General features: G+C 37.4%; 2 protein-coding genes across 3 annotated transcripts in view; one reads left to right on the top strand and one right to left on the bottom strand.

Annotated features, from left to right (window-relative positions):
- The window catches only part of DIS3 (DIS3 homolog, exosome endoribonuclease and 3'-5' exoribonuclease), a 19336-nt gene extending 18756 nt beyond the window's left edge, over nucleotides 1–580 (top strand). Inside the window, exon 21 of the mRNA XM_005487493.4 lies at nucleotides 441–580. Within this exon, the coding sequence (XP_005487550.2) occupies nucleotides 441–524 (84 nt within the window). The 3' untranslated portion in view covers nucleotides 525–580. The remainder of the gene's footprint in view (nucleotides 1–440) is intronic.
- Nucleotides 349–19285, bottom strand: BORA (BORA aurora kinase A activator). Of its 2 annotated transcripts, XM_005487492.4 has the most exons (12): nucleotides 19149–19285; nucleotides 18401–18571; nucleotides 17233–17339; nucleotides 14881–14926; nucleotides 13419–13500; nucleotides 12130–12195; nucleotides 11327–11383; nucleotides 8851–9068; nucleotides 7399–7552; nucleotides 5738–6336; nucleotides 5237–5368; nucleotides 349–3778 (listed from the first exon to the last, which is right to left on the bottom strand). In XM_005487492.4, exons 2-12 carry the CDS (start codon nucleotides 18554–18556, stop codon nucleotides 3593–3595), a joined length of 1803 nt encoding a protein of 600 aa, XP_005487549.2. In that variant the 5' UTR covers nucleotides 18557–18571; nucleotides 19149–19285; the 3' UTR covers nucleotides 349–3592. The 2 variants fall into 2 exon arrangements, with proteins under 2 accessions (XP_005487549.2, XP_074391623.1); XM_074535522.1 differs by lacking the exons at nucleotides 7399–7552; nucleotides 8851–9068.

The raw sequence follows: 19285 nt of genomic DNA, 5'->3' as shown, positions 1-19285 counted from the left end.
TTCAAAAGTGGGGATTAGACAGTGAAAATTGTGGTAGAGAGGCCCATGTGTTCTGTTGTGCATTCACATGCTGAGCTGCCCTGTGCTCACCAACTCTAGCTGTCAAGGGCTTCTTTTGAGGCCATGACTCCAGTCTGAGGGACACTGAAAACAGACACAAAGTAAGGCCAACACAGGCTGATGGCTGGGGTGCTAACAACCTGCTGGCTTTGTCAGGAGGGGGCTGTTGGTTCTCTTTGCCTTTTTCAGCTTTTATCTCAGGTGAGTGTTCCTCTATGATTGTTCTAAAAAGGCAGACCCTCTTTTAGACAATTATCTAAATCAGAAATTTCTGATTTTGACACAGTGTTTGTAAAAGGTCTGTACAAGTAAAGTCAAGTTTTACTACAATAGCAAAAATTGAATAAAAATGTTCTGACTTCTCTTTTTTCTTACTGTAGATATTAGGAAATGATACACATGCAAGTCTCTCTGCAGAGGCAAGCAGCAAGGAGGAGCCAGAGAAAAAGAAAAAGAAGCTATGAAAATAGCTGGATGTAAAAGTTGAGAAGAAAGCACAAGTACTTGCATTTACATATTTTTCCCTATGGGCAAAAAATGCTAGAAGCAGGTTTTGTTTACTTTTTAAATTCACATTTTAATAATCTGTAAAGAATTTTTAAAGCTACTTTTTTATGACTATGAATGCAGAACAAATTTTAAAATCATGTATATCTACACCTCTGTCCTGTGGGTGAAAATAAATATTTCTGCAAAGTGAAGAAATGATTGCAGACTTTCTTTTTAATAGCCTTAAGGAAGGTTTGACAGTTTGATAGAAGTCAGCACTCCTGTGAATTCTCTTTAGCACCTCAGAACTCAAAGAAGTAATTGAACAAGGTAGGTATTAAAAAAATCTCTTTATTTTGTTTCACTACTCAATTTACAATTAGACATGTTAAAGGACTCTCATTAAAACTACTTCTATTAATTTAATGTAAACAATGACCGTTTTGTGCAATGTGTGCCAACCGATGCATTAAGAACAATTACAGAAACAGAATGGTCAAGTGATTTCCATGGTAATTTGCACAGCAGGTTTCTTCTACAAATCAGTTGTACAAACATAACAAAAAAATAGGCATGTTAGCATAAAATAAATATTTCCTATCTAACTGAAGACTACAAAACAGGACAAAAAATACAGGCAATCCAGGTGGGAGCATCCTTAATCACTTCTCACATTCACCCATTTCTACTCTTACTCTTTTCTTAGCTTTAAGAAAATACTAATACAGGTTGAAATTAAATATTTTAGGGATTGCTTTTTTACTTGTGAATACTTCAGAAGCCTCCAATCATTTAACATATTGTGAAAATAATTAATTTGGGCTACCCTGCTTAACGTTCATTAAATTTACATTACTGTTTTAGTAATCACAATTGAAAAAATAAATCCTTTCTCTAGACCTTTCAATTGATTGTTGTTAAAATTATCATGAGAAACAGAAATGACACAAGGTCATACGAAACTTTTAAATCTCAGACAAAGTTGTATCTGCTTTTGAGTGCCAAAGCTCAGAAGCTAAAGCTAAGAACATTTTGAAGGCCCTATTCTATAAAATTTGTTTTCCAGAAGTCTGAGTTCATCTCCTGCTTTTAACAAAATTCATTCCTTAACAGTTACCAATTCAGTGTTTTTCCAGCATCTAGTAGAGCACTGTGTGAGGACAATGAAACAGCTAATACAGGACGCCAGATTCCATTACTGTCAATCCCATATGCATTACAGAAATGGTGATTAAATACTTCTGTATTTTTACAAAGTAAAAATAATACACATCATATTTGCTCATTAGATTTCTGAAGTAAACTTTTTTATATTTATTTTTGCAATTTGAGATCTACAATCAAGTGATGTGGACAGACGTTTCCCTTTTTCTTAAATGCACTTTTCAGAAAGCCTTCACTAGGAAATTATTAATGCAAGTATTTCAAGAACTGTTCTAGTCAAACACCACATAACTCTCAGGTCTAACACACTGATTTTAATGCCAAGAGATTTGATTTTAATGCCAAGAGATTCTGTTCCTTTTGAAGATTTTTTTTTTTTTTAAATGCTGTCTTTCCTTCCAATTTAGATCTAACCAAATGGCCAATAGGTTTCAGGCCTCGTGTGCCAATAGTTGCTCATCAGCCACTGTCTGTCGCTTTGGTACAAGCTTTTCTGTGGGTTGTGGAATAGGACAGAAAGCACAACTTCCATCCAATATCCTGGGACATCTTTGCCATGAAAAAAGATGATGACTGCTTCACCTGGAACACTTGTTAGAATGGACTTCATTTACATTAATCTAATGAAGTTTACCAGAGCTCTACATAAACAGAGCCCAGAAATATCAGTGTGTCCCTTATCTCTTCTTTCCCTCTTGGTCACGAGGGCTGCAAGATTATCATATGGATTTTTTTCCCCCTATTCACATTTATAAATTCCAGAATGTTCTTTTAAATAAATACAAGCAAATTCAACTAAATCTGATTTGATAATACAAAGGGAGTTCTGAGCTTCTGACCCCCCCTTCAATCCATCATTTTAATTAACTGATGGTTTTCTTGAAAGGATCAAATGTTTGCTTGTATTAATACTTCTGATAATAAATGGCATGCAAAAGTTAATTGTTTTTTAAGGATTTATCTAATAATTTTGGTAATTTCTGTAAGCAACATAATAATACTAGGAATTAAGAAAGGCTGCACCATTTTCTTAGTGATAATTCTGAGGCCAATGAATCTTATTGCACCTTCTTAGGTTCCTTCCAAAGAGTACCAGAGCATCAATTTGGACACAGTTGTTCTTCAGAGACACTGGTAGTGTCAGCTGATCAAGTTTAGTACTAAAACAATTACGAAAGTCACAACACTAGCTTTGAATTTTAAGGTAACCAATAATACATTTTATTTAAACCCAACTAACATCACAGATTTCTGTCAAACTAAGGAAAAAGCTGTTTAGAGAATTACTAAATAGCTTCTTTTGACATAAAGCTCATTTTATATTTCTAAGAGAACTAAACTTGACATTTGCTCTCATCACACCCCAGCAGTTCACTTCTGTCCAGTGACTTACTCTTGGTACTACTGGTAGTATTTATGAAGCCACACAATATATGTGGTTGGAGAAAAGCAATCCAAAACCAGAATAATACCCTTTCCACTTTTCTTTCCCGCAAAGAAGAATGTCCCTCATGCCTTTAGGAGGGACAAATCTTAAAATGTAAGTGATTTTCAAGTTACACTGGTTCCTATGCAAGTTATCTTAGGCTGCTCATGGAATCCACCCTAGTCACAGAAGGAATACAATTCTGAAAAAATACTTGTTATTTCTCTGTACCAAATCTAGACACTTTAATTTTCAAAAAGGATCACTTAATGACACTAATAAATTCTCAATAAGACCTGAAAAATCCCACATTATTTAAAAACTTCCTTAATATATATAAAACAGTTTATTACATTTGCATTAGAAAAGCAAAATAGCATATATAATCCAGGTAATTGAGGTCATATTTATAAAATTTATTAGAAACCACAGATTAAGTTCTCCATTAGAAAACTACATACCACTTTTGTGAAATCCCCGAACTTGATTTTCATTGTTATGATTCCAAGCAGAAATGTTGCAAGTTGCATTTTGACCAAATACTGTGCTATGTGTTTTGGCTTTTTGAAAACAGGATTGCTTCTCTGGAGATTTTGTTCTCAGTAACTGATTGTCCTTATGGCTTAAAACAGAACACTCCTAGGTGAATAAGAAAAGGTTAGTTTTAAAACAATTGTAACAGAAATTCTCCAAAAGAAACAAGATCCAAGATAACAAACTGCAAATTTCAAGTATCCTAAGTACTTGAAACTCTACCCTTCTGAAATGAGAAAAAAATGAAGTAAGACATTTTCTCTACACAGATATTTGAAACATGCTGTCTGCAAGAACTACCTCATTTCAAGGGCTCACATGAATGTCTGAATGAGCCTGACTTGAATCTTTCAGCCAGCAATGTCTGTGCCTTTTTCCTTTCATTCCCTGGGGTTCTCAGTTGTAAGATCTGAATGAAGCCCTTAATGCCTTCACACTTTACTCCTAATCTAAACAGCAACATTTGGCTTAGTTGGGACCCAGAAGTTGAAGGACTAAGAGTGGGAAAGGGCAGCTGTGTGACACTGGCAATTCCCTCTAGGATGGGTTTGATACCACACAAGTGACTGTGGCAGGTACACACACACATAAAATCCATGTCCAACAGAGTGACTGGGGCAGGAATTTAAATGAGTGTTTTTAAAAGTTAAAGACAAAATATCTATTGTTCTTGTAAGGGCGCATTTGTCCTGGTCTTAAATGAACAGTTTAAAATTTGATATCAGTGGTCTGTAAGATACCATCAGTCAGCACTTCCCCTTGGCAGAGAAGTGGCTTTTAGCATGTCACATCCAGAAGGGAAGTCAGGGCTGAATGGGTTCACTTGAGATTTTTCTATGATCTGGTACTCATGGTCAGTACTGTCTCCCCCTGAAGGGCTTTCAAGACATAGCAGACCATAAACTACTAAGTTTGCAGCATCATGTGACCATAATTACTGAGAAGAGATGATCTTTGCTATCTTCTCCAAAGAAACTAGCCTTGCTTCAAGTCTCTGGAAGAAGTAGAACTCTTTCCTATCAGTCACAGGATTAAGAGGTTGGGAGTTTTGCTAGACATGTATTATCATTTATAATGTGTTTTTCAGATAGGTCCTCAAAGGGCTTGTAAAAAGACTGTATACCCATGCAGAAAGTTTCCCACCAAGTCAGCATGCCAGGTATGGTCTAGGAGTCAATACTAAGTTTATAAAAATTAGCAGCAGACAGTTTTTCTCCAGAAATGTCCTTCTCCACAGGCACATGCTTAAAACTTAGCAATAAATGAAGCAGCAAGAACAAAAGAAAAAAACATTATAGACTGACTACAATAGTCACGAACAGCATCACTACTACTATTCATGCATATACCTCAGTTTCCTCCAAAGCCTTTGCTTTTATCATGAAACATTTTGTATGCCAGTTTAAGATATTTGTCCTGCATTTATTCAATATTGTCTCTGAACCAACACTACATTAACATCTTTATTATCATCTGACAGTTTCTCCCCTCAGGCTCCCTGAAACCAAATAAAATGGGATGCTTTAGATGGGAAGCCTATCACTTTTTAACCACAAATCCTACCTTTGTTCTAAGCAGCTGAGATTTATTCTGAAACACAATAGTGTTCACATCATTTTCTTTGCAACTGTTTTCAGCCCCTGCAGTATCCATAATGCTGTTTCCACAAGTCTGTGTATTGTAACCACTGTCCACCTGAAACCAAAAAGCTGGGCTTGAAAAATGTAGTCATTTAACACAAATAAATCCCTCATACACCTGGTATGATTTGCATTTGTTTAACCAAACTTAATCCAACAAACCAACTATGACCAGTTAATAAAAAAAGCAAATTGTTAAAAGCATGAGTTTGGATCAAGTTAAATATACTAATGTACATAGCAGAGCAATTATTTTTGTGTTGCTAACTCCACCCAAAGAGAGGATGAAGGGAAGGGATAAAAGTCACAATACTGCCTGGATGCCATATCCAATAAGAGAAAATAAAAATTACTTCCAGATTAGTATACGTATTCCAAGTTATGTTGAGCTCAGTTTTACAGAAACCAAAAATTGTATTTTTACCTGAATACTACTGTTGTCACAAGGAATTGCGCTGCTTTCTGCAAGAGGTGACATGCACATGCGAGAGCTTTCAATACTGAAAGTAATGCCTGTCATAAAGCTGGTCATTGGTGTATTGCCACTGCCAGTTGTTTCTTTCATCCAAGTGTTTTCCTCTGACACTTCAGCTGCATCAGCCATGTCCACAGTATTATTTTCCTTTAAGCCTTCTATGTCCTGGAATGATGACAACCTTTGACGACAACCTTCTGAGTGATCTGGTGCAATGGACACAGTTGCCACCATGAGATGTGCACCGTGTCCAAAAGTATCACTGTCTTCCTGATGTACCTTTATTCCATTATCCATTTCTGGGAAGCGAGCTTCTGCTGGAGAAGCGTTTTCCTTGTCCTCCTCATCCTCATGATTCTCAACTGCAATTGGTATTCTAATGACAGAAGTCTGATATTGGGCAGTTCCTCTACAGGCTCCAAGTCTCATAGGAGAGCAATTTTTAATTGGAGAACAACCATCTATGTAAGGACTTCTTGTACTTGGGGGTGTCATCCTACTTGAGGAAGAAGGAATATCTGGAGAACGAAATGTAAATTTTCTTTGGTCTGAAAGAAAATGAGCAAGGTTTGACTTCACCTGATATCTGATAGAAAAAACTCATCATTCTCAAGGCCCTGCAGTCCACTGAATAATTTATAGCCAACTACAGAGTATTTCACTGACTGTTGCCTCCCAACCCAACCAAACAAGCAAACCCAAAACCAAACCCATCACCCATACATACATTTTACCATGGTATATGGTAAAGGCAAGTTTTCATCCCATTAAATTTCTTTTCTATGACATCATTTACTGTATTGGAGACCTTGTATTTTTAAATGTTATTACTATACAGTATTCAAAGGGAAATGGGTGAAGGCAGGTTTAGTATAGTCCATTATAGTCCCCTATTCATTTTTTCCTAAACAAATGTCAATACACAATCTATAGGCATTTAAAGTTTTTGGCAGCAAAGAAGTCTAAGATCAAGCAAGTGAAAAAACACCTGTGCAACATCCATATATAATGATGTAAAATACCATTAATCAAAATGTGTAAAAGTCATGTATAATCATGCCAAACCTGTACAAATCATGTATAAACAAAGCATTAAGCCTTACCAGGTAGAGACACAGCAAGAAACAGTGACATTTCCTACAGCAATGAGGACATAAAGTGCTTGTGATTTCTTCATTAGTCATTTCATTTCAAATCATCTTCATGATGGCATGATTTGAAAGCTCTAGCTAAACATTCTTTGCCCACTGATATTAAAATGCTTCAGGCTGGGCCAAATCAGAATTGTAACCTGACTAAATTCAGGCATGTGGTTTTAAACCCCCTCCTACAATAGATTAAATTAACCCTTTTATCTTTTCTTCATTCTTATTGGGTCTCAGTGCCTTCTTCTGAAATATTTGCCCTAGTTGATGAGTTGCAAGCATATATAGATTTCATTGTTTCACATATTTCACTGCTGAACAGCAGATGTGTTATACAGGAGACTGCTGGTCTGCCAAGCACAGAAACACCTCTCCAAAGGAAAAACGTTCCTGTAAGAATTTAGAAGTTTTATAGTAAAAATCTATTACTCAAGATAGAGTAATACATATACAATTAAACCATACCTGAGAGTGGTGTTTTTCTTATGTGAAAAGCAATTGGTGAAAAAGCAGGAGAACCATTAGGTGCAGGAGATCCCTCTGAAAATGGGGGACTGGTTATACTTCCTAGACTGTAAGCTCTTGCTCCTCCCTGAATAGGACTTGATGAAAACTGACCCTTCACAAAGGACAAAGAGGAAAAAATAGATTTAAAAAAAATCATCAAATCCACAGAGTATTATTTTCATAATGTAAACTATGGCTAACATGTATATATAAAATGGTTCTAACTTAAATGTGCTTAATATGGCAGCACTGGAAAGGACTAATCCTTTACAATTACAATCTCTAGTTTAGCTTCAATATTCCAACTGCAGCTCTTCACCTGGACCTTATGCCCTCACACAGGGGAAAAGAGCAATGGACACAAACTCTCACCCAACACCAGCTAGGACTATTTTAACCACTATTCTTAAGAACTATGAGAAATGTAAATAGAGAATTAATGGTATCTATGTATCTAGTCAAGTGTTTAATCTAAATTTCTTACTGATATCACTGCAGATAAAAGTCAGTCATTATTTATATTTTAATGTAATCCAATGTACTTAATTCAGCAGTAGATACAAAACTGTTTCTCTTGAAGAAAAGAGAATGACCTTACTTAAGACTATCATGCAACTAAACAAAAAAACAAAAACCAAAAAACCCTCCAACCAAACAACAACAACAACAAAAAAACCCAGACCAAAACCCACTCCCTCATCCACCCATCACTTTTGGCCCTATAATTATATTGTAGGAATTCTTTACTAGGTTACCTGTTTTTTTTTTAAGCTACACTATCCTAGTGTAGGTAGGCTTTTTTCACACACTTCAAACCACCTCACAGATGAAAATCACCTAAACCATTTTAGCTATGTCCACATGGGGATAAGGTTCATCTTGTTTAATTTAAAAAATGGACATTTTGTTCTGTGTTCTAATAAATGTCTAATTATCAGAAAACTCTGGCCAATGGGAAAGAAAAAGGCATATTTAGCACTGCACTTCAAAGATCCACAAGTCATTTCTTTCACTATAAATGAGCTTATGAGATTTAAAGGAAATATAATTATATCACATGTTCATATCAACTGTTATTGTAGGCAGCAATTCATGGATTTAAACACGACTTTTTGTAGACACATTTTATGGGCAAAAAAAAGGTTTTAACATGCTTTCAGCAAGTCTTTTATATGTTTTAATTCCTACTCCCTTTTCATAACAAAATTAAAACATAATTCCCAATACAAAAGAAGAGCAGCATAACGAAATAATTTGAAATAATAAAAAGTCAGTAATATATTCTTTCAGGACTTTTGTTCACATATATTTTTTTTTCAGAATTTGGAAAAAAAAACCAAACAAGTTTTAGTCTAACTCCTACTCTCTCATAAAGTACATCTGACCCAGCCTACAAAACAGGCTACTTACTGAACTAGATGTGTCCAGGGGGCTTCTGCACCGAGCTGGAGATAATTCTATGGAACAAAGCACTCCAAGTGGCTGACTACCACATGGACTGTGCAAAGAAGGGGACAAACATGCAGATACATTCCCATTCTCTTCTAAAAACAGCTTTCTTCTGAGTGATGAAGAGCTCAGATTTTCCTGAGACTGATCTGCAAATTCATCAGTTCTAAAATATTCACCTGGAAATGTGGGGGAAAAATTGTTTCCAATACAAATGTAGGAAAAAAATACATTCCATTACAGGAATTAAAACAATTAATCTAATTAAATTAAAACATTTAATCTAATTTACCAATACAGCAACTAATTAATCTGTTTAGGCACCTATCCCAAAGGACTGCTTGTCATCCCTACAAAAAGTCACCTCTGTCTACTAAGGGTAGTTCCACTTCTGCCTATCATCCCTCAATACTAAAGTCTGAACTTAAAAAAATAAAAACATTGGCTTCTATATAGTTATTGATCTTTCTCCACAACTGTATTATTCCTCACATCTGAGCTGTCAGGGATTATTTTACTACCCAAGCAAACCTAGACTCTTTTTCACGTCTCCCATATGCTTTGATGGTCTTCATGATACATGCAGAGGCAAACCAGATAAGACTTAAAAAAGTACAAGTAGTTAGCTGTTTACAGTAGGAAGGCATAAACTAAGACCCAATTGTTGGGGAGGATGAAACAACAAAGCCTTTTAAATATGACTGCCTGGCAAAAGATTTTGAGAATATAGAAACTATAAGCGAGATTGAAATGAAAGCAACCTTTGAGATACCTTAGCTGTGACCAGTTGAATGTAATCCCCCCTGGAGGAAACAATTCCCTCTGCAGGCCTAAGAGTAGAGCAGGCCTTGCAGCTTGGCAGATGGGGCCCAAAGAATAAGATTTAGGGTTTAACACGTAAACATAGTATGGTAATGTAGTGATTCTTATAGGTTGTGTGGAAATGTTATAAGATATGCATGCTGTAGTAGACTGGTTAATGAGAATCTGCATATTCAACACTGAAGATGATTTATTGTGTTGTAACGGGAGCTTCGCTCTCTTTTTGCCCGCTCTTCACGCTCTCTTATCTCTCGTCTCCCTTATCTCTTTGCCCTCTTCGTGCCCTTTTCTTTCTTTGTCTCTTTGTCTTCCCTCTGCACTCCTTCACCCCCTGCTTTCTACATGCTCTCCGCTCTTAAACCTTCGCCGTTGTCTCTCTTACACTTTAAGCCTCTCTTCTCTGGGTCCTGCTCCCGAGCTGCGGCTGGCAGCTCGAAACAGGGCCCTGCACCCACGCCCTTTGTAATAAACCGATAGTTTCACGACTTGGCTTCAAAGAGATCTCGTCTCTGTCTGTCCCTACCATGCGTGACCCCCGTCACTCCTACACCCAATAAAATATGCTCAGGTTTACCAGATTACTTTAGGGTTTTTTTATCTTGTTCTATTCTAGTTGGATATTCCCTGTAGGAGAAATTTTTCATCAACTCCCAAACTATGTATTGATGGAAGCATTTGTTAGGACAAAAAAACAAAGGCAATAAATATGTTTTGCTGGCCCACAGTCATGGTTCTGAATTTCAGCACTGGGATAGGAACATGCAGCCAAAATGCTCTGAGCTGGCTGTACCCACTGTTTCTACCCATGAGCTGTAAGACCAGCCCCTTCCAGCCCCCTTGCCTGAGAAGGTGGCAGCAATTGCTTGATGCAGCACCTATAATCAGACAGTTGATTTGGACTCCTGCCTCCTCACTCTGCAGTCATGGCTTTTTTGCCACCACACAACTTCTAGTACCCACCATGGTTTCAGGTACAGTAAAGCAGAGTTACAGCTCAGCTTTACTCAAGGCAAGGTTGAGCTTTGAGACTCCTGGCTGGCATCTGTACAAACAGCTCTGGTAAGACAAATTACTGCTCTGTTTGTGTGTTTGGGAGAGAACAGGCTCTCTAGAATCATAGAGCATCCTGAGTTGGAAGGGACACACAGGGATCATTGAAGTCCAACTCCTGACCCTGCACAGGACCTCCCAAGAGTCACACCATGTGCCTGAAGCATTGGCAAATGCTTTTTTAACTCTGTCAGGCTGGTGCTCTGACCACTTCCCCGGGGAGCTGTTCCTGTGCCCAACCACCCCTGATATTCAACCTAAACTGCCCCTGACACAACTTCAGGCCATTCCCACAGCTCCTGTCAGTGGTCACCAGAGAAAAGCGACCAATGCCTGCCCCTCCTCTTCCCCTCATGAGGAAACTGTAGAAGGCAATGAGGTCTCCCCTCAAACACCTGCAGGCAGAACAATTTCCAGTCATGCAGTAACTGCCGATTTAGAATACATAAAACTTTCATTCATACATGTAGTTGTCAGTATTTCACAAGACAAACCCAGCCAACATTACAAAACCAAGTTTTCTATTTAGACATTCATAATTAAATTTAGGTATTACATGACGTACCTAGTATTTTCTCTAAATTAAAATCCACTGGCAAGGACAGTACTGTCTGACAAGCAGCTGCAACAAATAAAACCAACAAAATTAGCTTAGAATGATCTTTTGCTAAAGCTGTAGAAACAAAAATTCACTTTCAAATTGCACTGCAATTAAGGTATTTAAATTACAGTTGCAATAGGAAAAGTGTTAATTAAAGTACGATTCTGATTTGACAACACTGCATGCAGCACACTAGGCTTAGAGATAAAAACCCAAGAGTTTTAGGAATGCCTCTCTAGAGGTTTTTAACTGAGAAGAGAGATCTCTGAAGAAAGGAAGGGTTCAAAATGAAGTTGCAGAAAAATCAAAATACCTTGGGGAAAAGCAATAACTATTTATCTAAAATGATACAGTTTAAAAGATGTATTAGGATTTCTGATATTTATTTGGCATAGAAAATAATCATGATTCCCTAACCCAAAACAATCCAGCATATTAAAGATTTTTCAAAACTGTAATTTACTTATAAATCTGAAGCTCACATTCACTTTTTAATCCAGAAAAAGTAGACACTGAGTTGAAAAAAATGCACTCCACAGTCTACAGGGGACTTATTTTTCTACTTGAAAAAATACAAGGGAGTAAAATAGAATTAAATTCCTATGAGAATGGATATTAAAAGTAACAGAGCCATACAGTTCACAAAAAACTATTTCTACAGTAACCCTAACAAACAAATAACTTCCTTTTGAAATTAAATATCCATCAAAAATGCATTCTTTTTGTTCAGAGAAAGCCTGTAATTTTAGGCATTGCCTTTTACTCACCATTGCTTTTCCCAGGCTGCAAGCTCAGCTGTCTTCCAATCGGGAAAATGTTATCTATATCTATGGCTGGAAAACATAGAACTTAAATTTAAACAAGAACTGCACATAGTTCTGAAATGTAGCAATATTAAGTCAAAATACATAATGCAACCAAACAAAATTTTTGCATCAATGTTTGGAAGAGATCAGAAAGGAGTACTGAGAAAAAAATTACCATTATAGCTATCAAGAGAATTTCAGCATGTTTCCATTCAAAAAAAGCTTAGTGAGGTAGCATCAACATTGCCCAAAACTTTGTCTCCTTCTGTCTCTACATGACACAGATTTAAAACAAATTAGTTCATGCTTAGCTAAACAGGCTGTGTCCAAGTAAAGCACATTTCCAGAAAATCATTCAGTCTGGACTGGAGAAAAGTGAAGATACACTTCAACTTTTTTTTTTTATGCAGCTGAAGAACACATTAGACTATTTTCTTTCTCCATTCACTTTACCAGATTTCAGATTAAGCCTTATGTTCTCTGCCCTTAAAGTGATCATATTACAACTGACAATTAAAGAACTATCCACAAGCTGCATTTCCTTGATAAAAATTTAACAGCTTAGCCTTTTCCAAATCTACCAAGAGACTCCACTCACTTAAGACTTTCAAATCAAACAACAGGGCATGCAAACAGTACTTTATAGCTCACATTTTTCCATCTTGTAATCAATTTGTTTTGTATTCTGCTGGTTATATATCAACTTCAATAAAAGCGTTAAGAAGAAAATCTAACAGTGGCATAAATGAAACAATTTTAGAAAACCCACCACCACTAGTGGCAGTGAGCTAGCAGGATGACAACAGGAATTTATGCTGCTAATAAAAGAATACAGAATTCTATTTCCAATATGCTTTATGGTGAGGAAAGCAGCTGGAATAAGAGGACATGCAAGTATCTGAAGAAAAAAGTGAAGCAGAAGACTTGGCTATTACTGGTATCAACATAGTTGATAGTTACAGATACAAAGTTATGTGTGTAAATTAAAATGCTTGCAGACTGATTGTTAATGGAGAAGAATTTAAGAACAAGGATGAAGAACAACAAAAAGGAAAATTATACAATACTTTCAATTAATAAATGATTTTTAAACACAGAAAGCACTTGGCAACAACAGCTGAAAATCAATCAGTTGCACCATATTTTATCCCTGGTTCTTAACATTTAAATTGAGGTTGAAAAAAAAAAAAATGTTTGATAAATTCTCCAAAAGCTATATTATTTTGGGTGGACACAAAAACGCAACTTACATTTAGTTGAATTAAACTGAGAAACTTGTTTGCCTTCATGTTCAGTCCAAGGAGAAGGAACGATGAGTTTTTTTGTGAAAAACTGGAGTAGAATAAAAACAAACGATCTCAGCACTTTTTAAAATTTTCAACTTTAAATTTAGACTAGTACCCTGAACAAGAAAAGAAAATGTATAACATTCCATTATTGTAGTCCCAAAGAGGCTAAAGAAAACACAATTTGATTTGAAGACCCCTCTGCTCTTTATGACCCATAGCACCTCAGATCTTTCAAGTATGCAGACTGAAAACTACACACAAGTTTCACTTAACAGTAATTACTCATTTTAAAAATTGAATTGTCACTACCATGCTTCTAGCATAGTAGTTTAAAAATAATTAGTTTTAAATTTTCAGTTTATGTTTTATTTTGACAATTGAGCATTTCACAGAAGTGACAGACACCGCAGTAACAGTCAAAGTGAGAAGCCTTTTTGGCAACATTATTAGTGTCAGTGTATTTGGCTAAACTGGTTAGGGGTAAAACACTTTTGAATACTGGCAGTTCAGTCCTTTTCTGTGAACCAGAAACTGTCTACCATCACAGCTGCACTGAGAAACACCCTGATGCTGAGGAGATAAACACTATTACAAACCCTCAAGAAACACGTGGCAAATCTTGTTCTCAAAAATATGCAAGACTCAAAGTAAATGAAAAAAACTTAGCTTGAAACATGCAGCTATGAAAGGTATATTTTCAGAGACAGGGTTTCAAGCTGTTTAGCTGTATAATCCATTAGGTTATACCTCACAAAGAGGAAACACCCCTTTTAATGCAAATTTAGAACAGAGCATCTTAGCTGCAGGTCAACTACACAACTCTTTTATGGAACCATTTTTTGTTTGTAGAGCCAGAAACTGATAGACCTGCCTATCAGAGACTTATTTTTTAATTGAAAACAACACTGGAGATTTCTGTAGCAAATATTTTTAACATTTCATTTTTCCTTCTCTGCTAGCCAAATGAATAGTGAAAAATAAAATGAAAACTGGATGGGAAAATACAAGTTACCAGAATAAAGTCTTCCATCCAACAAAGCAGACTTTGGAAGAATAAAAAAAAAACAAACCCACAAATTCTCCAATATTTCAAAAAATGCAGTATCACTCCAACTGTTACTGTAAACCCCCAAATTCTCAATTGCTGTTTCTAACCTGAAGTTAGTAAGAGTTATACTACAGCCACATTACTGTAGCCAAAAAAAAAAACAAAATAAAAAATCTCTTGTTTTGACCTACATGTGTTCTGAAAGGAGAGGGGAAGAAAAGGAGTGTGTGGATTCCCAGCTACAACTGCAAGGGATGAGGGTGCAAAATTACTTTCTTACTGAAATGTAGTAGGCTTCTGGGTTTTGAAATCCTGTAAAAGACATTAATCCTTTCTGTAGACAAATCAATGTTTGATAGCATGAAGTTTTATTACCTCCTCAATAGCTTTTTGCCTTCTGTCTTCTGTCTCCTTATCAATTCTAAGTAACAAATGAAAAACAACTCAATTATCAAAACCATCACATAAGGAAAACATGCAAAGTCCAGACATATAATAAATTTATAAATTTAAGAGGAACTTAATAAATTAAATTGCGCTAAACCCTAAATCTTATGATGCTTTTATTCTTACATGCAATGATCTCATACATAAATTTAGAAATACAAATGGACTTCTCAATTCAGTTGATTTGAAAAATATTTCTACTATTTAAAAGTACATAATAGCAAATAGTCTGTTTACTCAGCCAGTCTGGACCACCAAAACTCAATCATAACTGATCTTCCAAAATAATTTCATATGAATGTACTTTACTATTAAAATTCACATGAGATTAGACTTGCACTATAAAACTAAGCAGACTAAAAAACAGAGCTGTAAGGAATTAAAGGGCAACTGGAAACACTCCTGGAATTCGCACACTCAAATTCCTGACACAGCCCACTTTCCTAGCACAGAGTTCTCTCTAGTCAAATACCCAGTCTGCCACAGCTTCTTCAGTTTCAGTTTCTAACAATGACTGTATTTCCTTGTGCAGCTTTTAACTTAGTTTTTAAAAAAATATTGTAGTTACTTCATGATGTGTGAGATTCTATATTTCTATTTCCTCTAACGGTCACCTTCAAGCCTGGCTTTCAGTTACTACAGTGTCATTTACTGTAAAATTTTTTGAAGCTTATAAACGTTCATCATTTTCTTAGCTGAACCACCTAATACTTTCATTCACAGTTCATATACCTGAATTACCCTTGAATAATTTTAGAAATCAATCAGATAACAAGACATTATTAGATATACAAGCACATATAGATGTGACAAATACATAAACTCTCCCAGCTCTTTTTTATGCCTATCAGACTTCAAATATATCTGCAATGTTTGGACATGCCGCCTTCAGTAACATCTGCCTAGATGATGCTAAAGTGACAGATCTATGAAGGCTCTTGCAGATTATTATACCAAAAAACAAGCATACAATCCCTGTGGATTCATGTATGTGCGTGCACTGGACACAGCAAATCTCCACATACACAAACTAGCCTCTTTCTAATCACAGCAGATGGTTAAAAAAATGAACCACAGTGATTATGAAACATTGGGACAGGCTGAAAGGACCCACTGAGACAATGCAGGTTTATATCTACAGGCCATGTCACTCATCATCACTGGAACTGTCACCCAAGTCATCTCCATTAAAGCTAGCTTGTCTGAGTAAGGTTTCAGAAACAATGTAATTAACTCCCTAAAAACAGTAGGCTTAAGGCTTTAAAACATATAAAAAGCATTAGTCTGAAACCTACTGGCTGCTAGAGGAAGGACAGGAAACATTAAGACCTGGTGATTCAGATGCAGGTGAGGACAGCAATAGTCCTACAGGTCTTATTATTCAAAAAGAGAACTGTAGGTTCAGTCAGACACTAAAACCAGTAAGTTTTTATGATGAAGGTGTTGAAACACTGGAACAGGTTGCTTGGAGAGGGGGTAGATGACCCATCCCTGGAAACAATCAAGATCAAGGTGGATGTGACTGAGCAACCTGATCTAGACAGGACAGGTTCATTACTCTATTCCTGCAGTGCTTCATGCCTTCAGGAGCAGTTCCTTCTGTAAGTTTGTATCTGAGAAACGTTCAGGAGAGTCTACAGGGTTCACCATTAAGGTTCTCCCTGGCTACTTTCACTTGGCACTCTCTACCACTTGCATGTAAAATTATTCCTCAAGATAAGTTCCAAATACCAAGACTGTTCTACCCATTTGTTTTCCTCATGCAAGTGATTTTCAGAGAAGGAAAAAAAGTTGAGGTAAGGTTCCCAAAGTACTTCAAGTAACTGGCACTGGAGCCACCTCCTTCACATTAATCTGGACCTTTGAAAGAGACTGCTGGGGCTTCCCCAGCTAGTTTCCCAGCATGTCTGCCCTTCTGCAGGAGCCCCAGGGGCCAAAGAAGCCTCACTGTGGAGCACTCTGAGAAGATAAACTGTGTTGTAACAAGGAGCACAAGAGGTAGCCTGGTAATGATCACTAGCAAAACATTTTCTTGCTTCCACTAGCTGCCTTTATCTGGCTGTCTTCCAAACTGCAATCAGAGTGAATCAGCAGCCCTTAACACTAAAAGGAAGCAACACAGAGCCTCATCTAAATATTATATCCACATCATGTAAAAAATTGTGTAAGAAGATTTTAATAAAAAGTCTTTAATGCTATGCTGAAATGTTAATAAAGCATAAGAACAAGTGTACTAGTATTAAAGCTAAGTTAGCTGCATAAAAATAAATTGTAAGTTACCTAGCACGGCTCAAATACATTCCTTGGCGTCGAATGTCTTCTGAGTCTATTTCCACAGGATTTATTAGAGCAAGCTGATCAATAGACCATCTGAATTTTCCTGGTGTCTACAGAAAGAAACAGGCACCTTAGTGCTTGCTATTCTAAAAAGATAAAAATATAACCACAGGACAAATCTCAATGGAACAATACAATCACAGCTTCCATATAGTTTCTGTCAAAAGCAATCAAAAGTGTTCCTATTTAAATGATCTGCTCTAAAATAAAGTAAGTCAGTCAGGCTTCTTATCCTGCTGGTAGCAATATTGAAGTGGAAGATTACAGCTGGTACTCACAAACTGAGGTGTTAATTTCTTCTCAATTCCTACGGACAGGTCTGCTAAAGATACATAACTTGGGATGAACTTAAATTGCATCTTCAGTCCAAACTGTGGTTCCACAGAAACTCAGTATCCTGACCCAAGTTATCCAAATAATAGAGCAGTCTTCCTTTCACTTCCCATTTCTAAGACCAGAGCTGCAAATGCCTGCACATTCTTCAACACTTTCCTCATAAATGCCATACACAGGGCACAACAAAATCCAATTCAGAAATAAGAAGCTTCATGCCTTTATTTAACAAAGTACTGTTCAAATATATTTGGAGAATTATCTACCAAGTGGGTCTTTTTAGTTTCATTAGTAGATTCACCTCTACTGCTTCTCAGAAAATAATTTCAACTGCAAACCAGTATGTAATTTGCAATGAAAAAAACAGTCACAAAATCATTGACTTGAGTACACAAACAGCTCACAACCTCAGTGCAATTTGCATAAGGTTTTTTTTGCAACCAGCCTACTCAGCGTCTAAGTAGAAACTGTTTTCTGCACTGTAAGGAGGACCAGAGTACCACACCCAACAACTAGTCTTTATCTACTTTCTACTGGTTTTAGCACTCAATCACTCATCTCTAAGGACAAAATAAATTTAGGCAGGGAGGAAGACTAAGTGGCAATATTAGTATTTAAAAGCAGCACAGTTCTGTGAATAGAAGGAACACCAAATGCCACTGAAGTTCTTTAGCTTGGTACGTACGTTGAAGTCCACTAAACAAAATACCCCTTTTAATGCATTTGAAAATATTAGCACTATATCTGTATAGTTACACAACTAAGGACTGGATCTTACAGATGAGGATTTCGTTGCCTTAAAGATTGAAGGACTGGAAACAATCTGCTCCTGAAGAGTGCTGTAATCGCTAGGACTTTCAAAAGGGTTCAGGATTGTGACTCGTCCTGGAGTTTCTGGCGTTATCTGCATTTTAGCTTCTTCTGTATCACCCATAACACTAAGCTATACCTGAAAAACAGGGAGAGCAGAATTAGGGATAACAACGAAATCACACTTTTGACATTTCAGGGCCACCCTGAAGGCTTTGGGCAGAGAGAATTAATCATTTTATGGAACCAGCAACATTTCAAAAACGAAGTTAGCTATGGGTTGGACTTAATGGCATAAAGTTGATAAATAAGGCTGGTACGAACAACTGCAAGCAAACAGAAACTACGAAAACGAGTCAAGAAAGAACATGAAAGGAGGAGTTAAGAAAAGCCAAGTAAACACCCCAACAAGGGCAAAACAACAAGCACACAAGACAAAAACCCAAAACCAAACAAACAAACCCCAGCTAACACCAGAAGTGGCCGAGCAGCCCCAGCGGCCGGGACAGCAATAACGGCCCGGGCGGGTCCCGGGCGCTAAAACCGCCCGCCCTCCGCCTCAACGGGCCGGGGCAGCCCCGGGCCTCGCGAGGCTCCGGCAGGCGGCACCTCCCGGGCCCGGCCGTGACGGGAACGGGAACCCCGGGGCAGGCAGCCCCGCTGAGCCTCTCCTCACGCTTCTCCCCGGGACGGTGCCACCGCGCCGAGCCTCTCACCGCTCTGCCAAGCCCCGCCGCCGAGGAGGCGATGCCGGGTGAGCCGGGAGTGCCGAGAATGCGGGCACAGCCACCTGCCTCCGTTATCCGGCCGCCGCCGCGCCGCTCCCACTCCGCCGCGCCGGGCGGCCCTTTAA

Source organism: Zonotrichia albicollis, chromosome 2 (genome assembly GCF_047830755.1).
Source record: "Zonotrichia albicollis isolate bZonAlb1 chromosome 2, bZonAlb1.hap1, whole genome shotgun sequence".
In the NCBI taxonomy this organism is placed as follows: domain Eukaryota; kingdom Metazoa; phylum Chordata; class Aves; order Passeriformes; family Passerellidae; genus Zonotrichia; species Zonotrichia albicollis.
The sequence above is the reverse complement of the archived record's forward strand: the minus strand, read 5'-3'. Positions and strand labels throughout refer to the sequence as shown.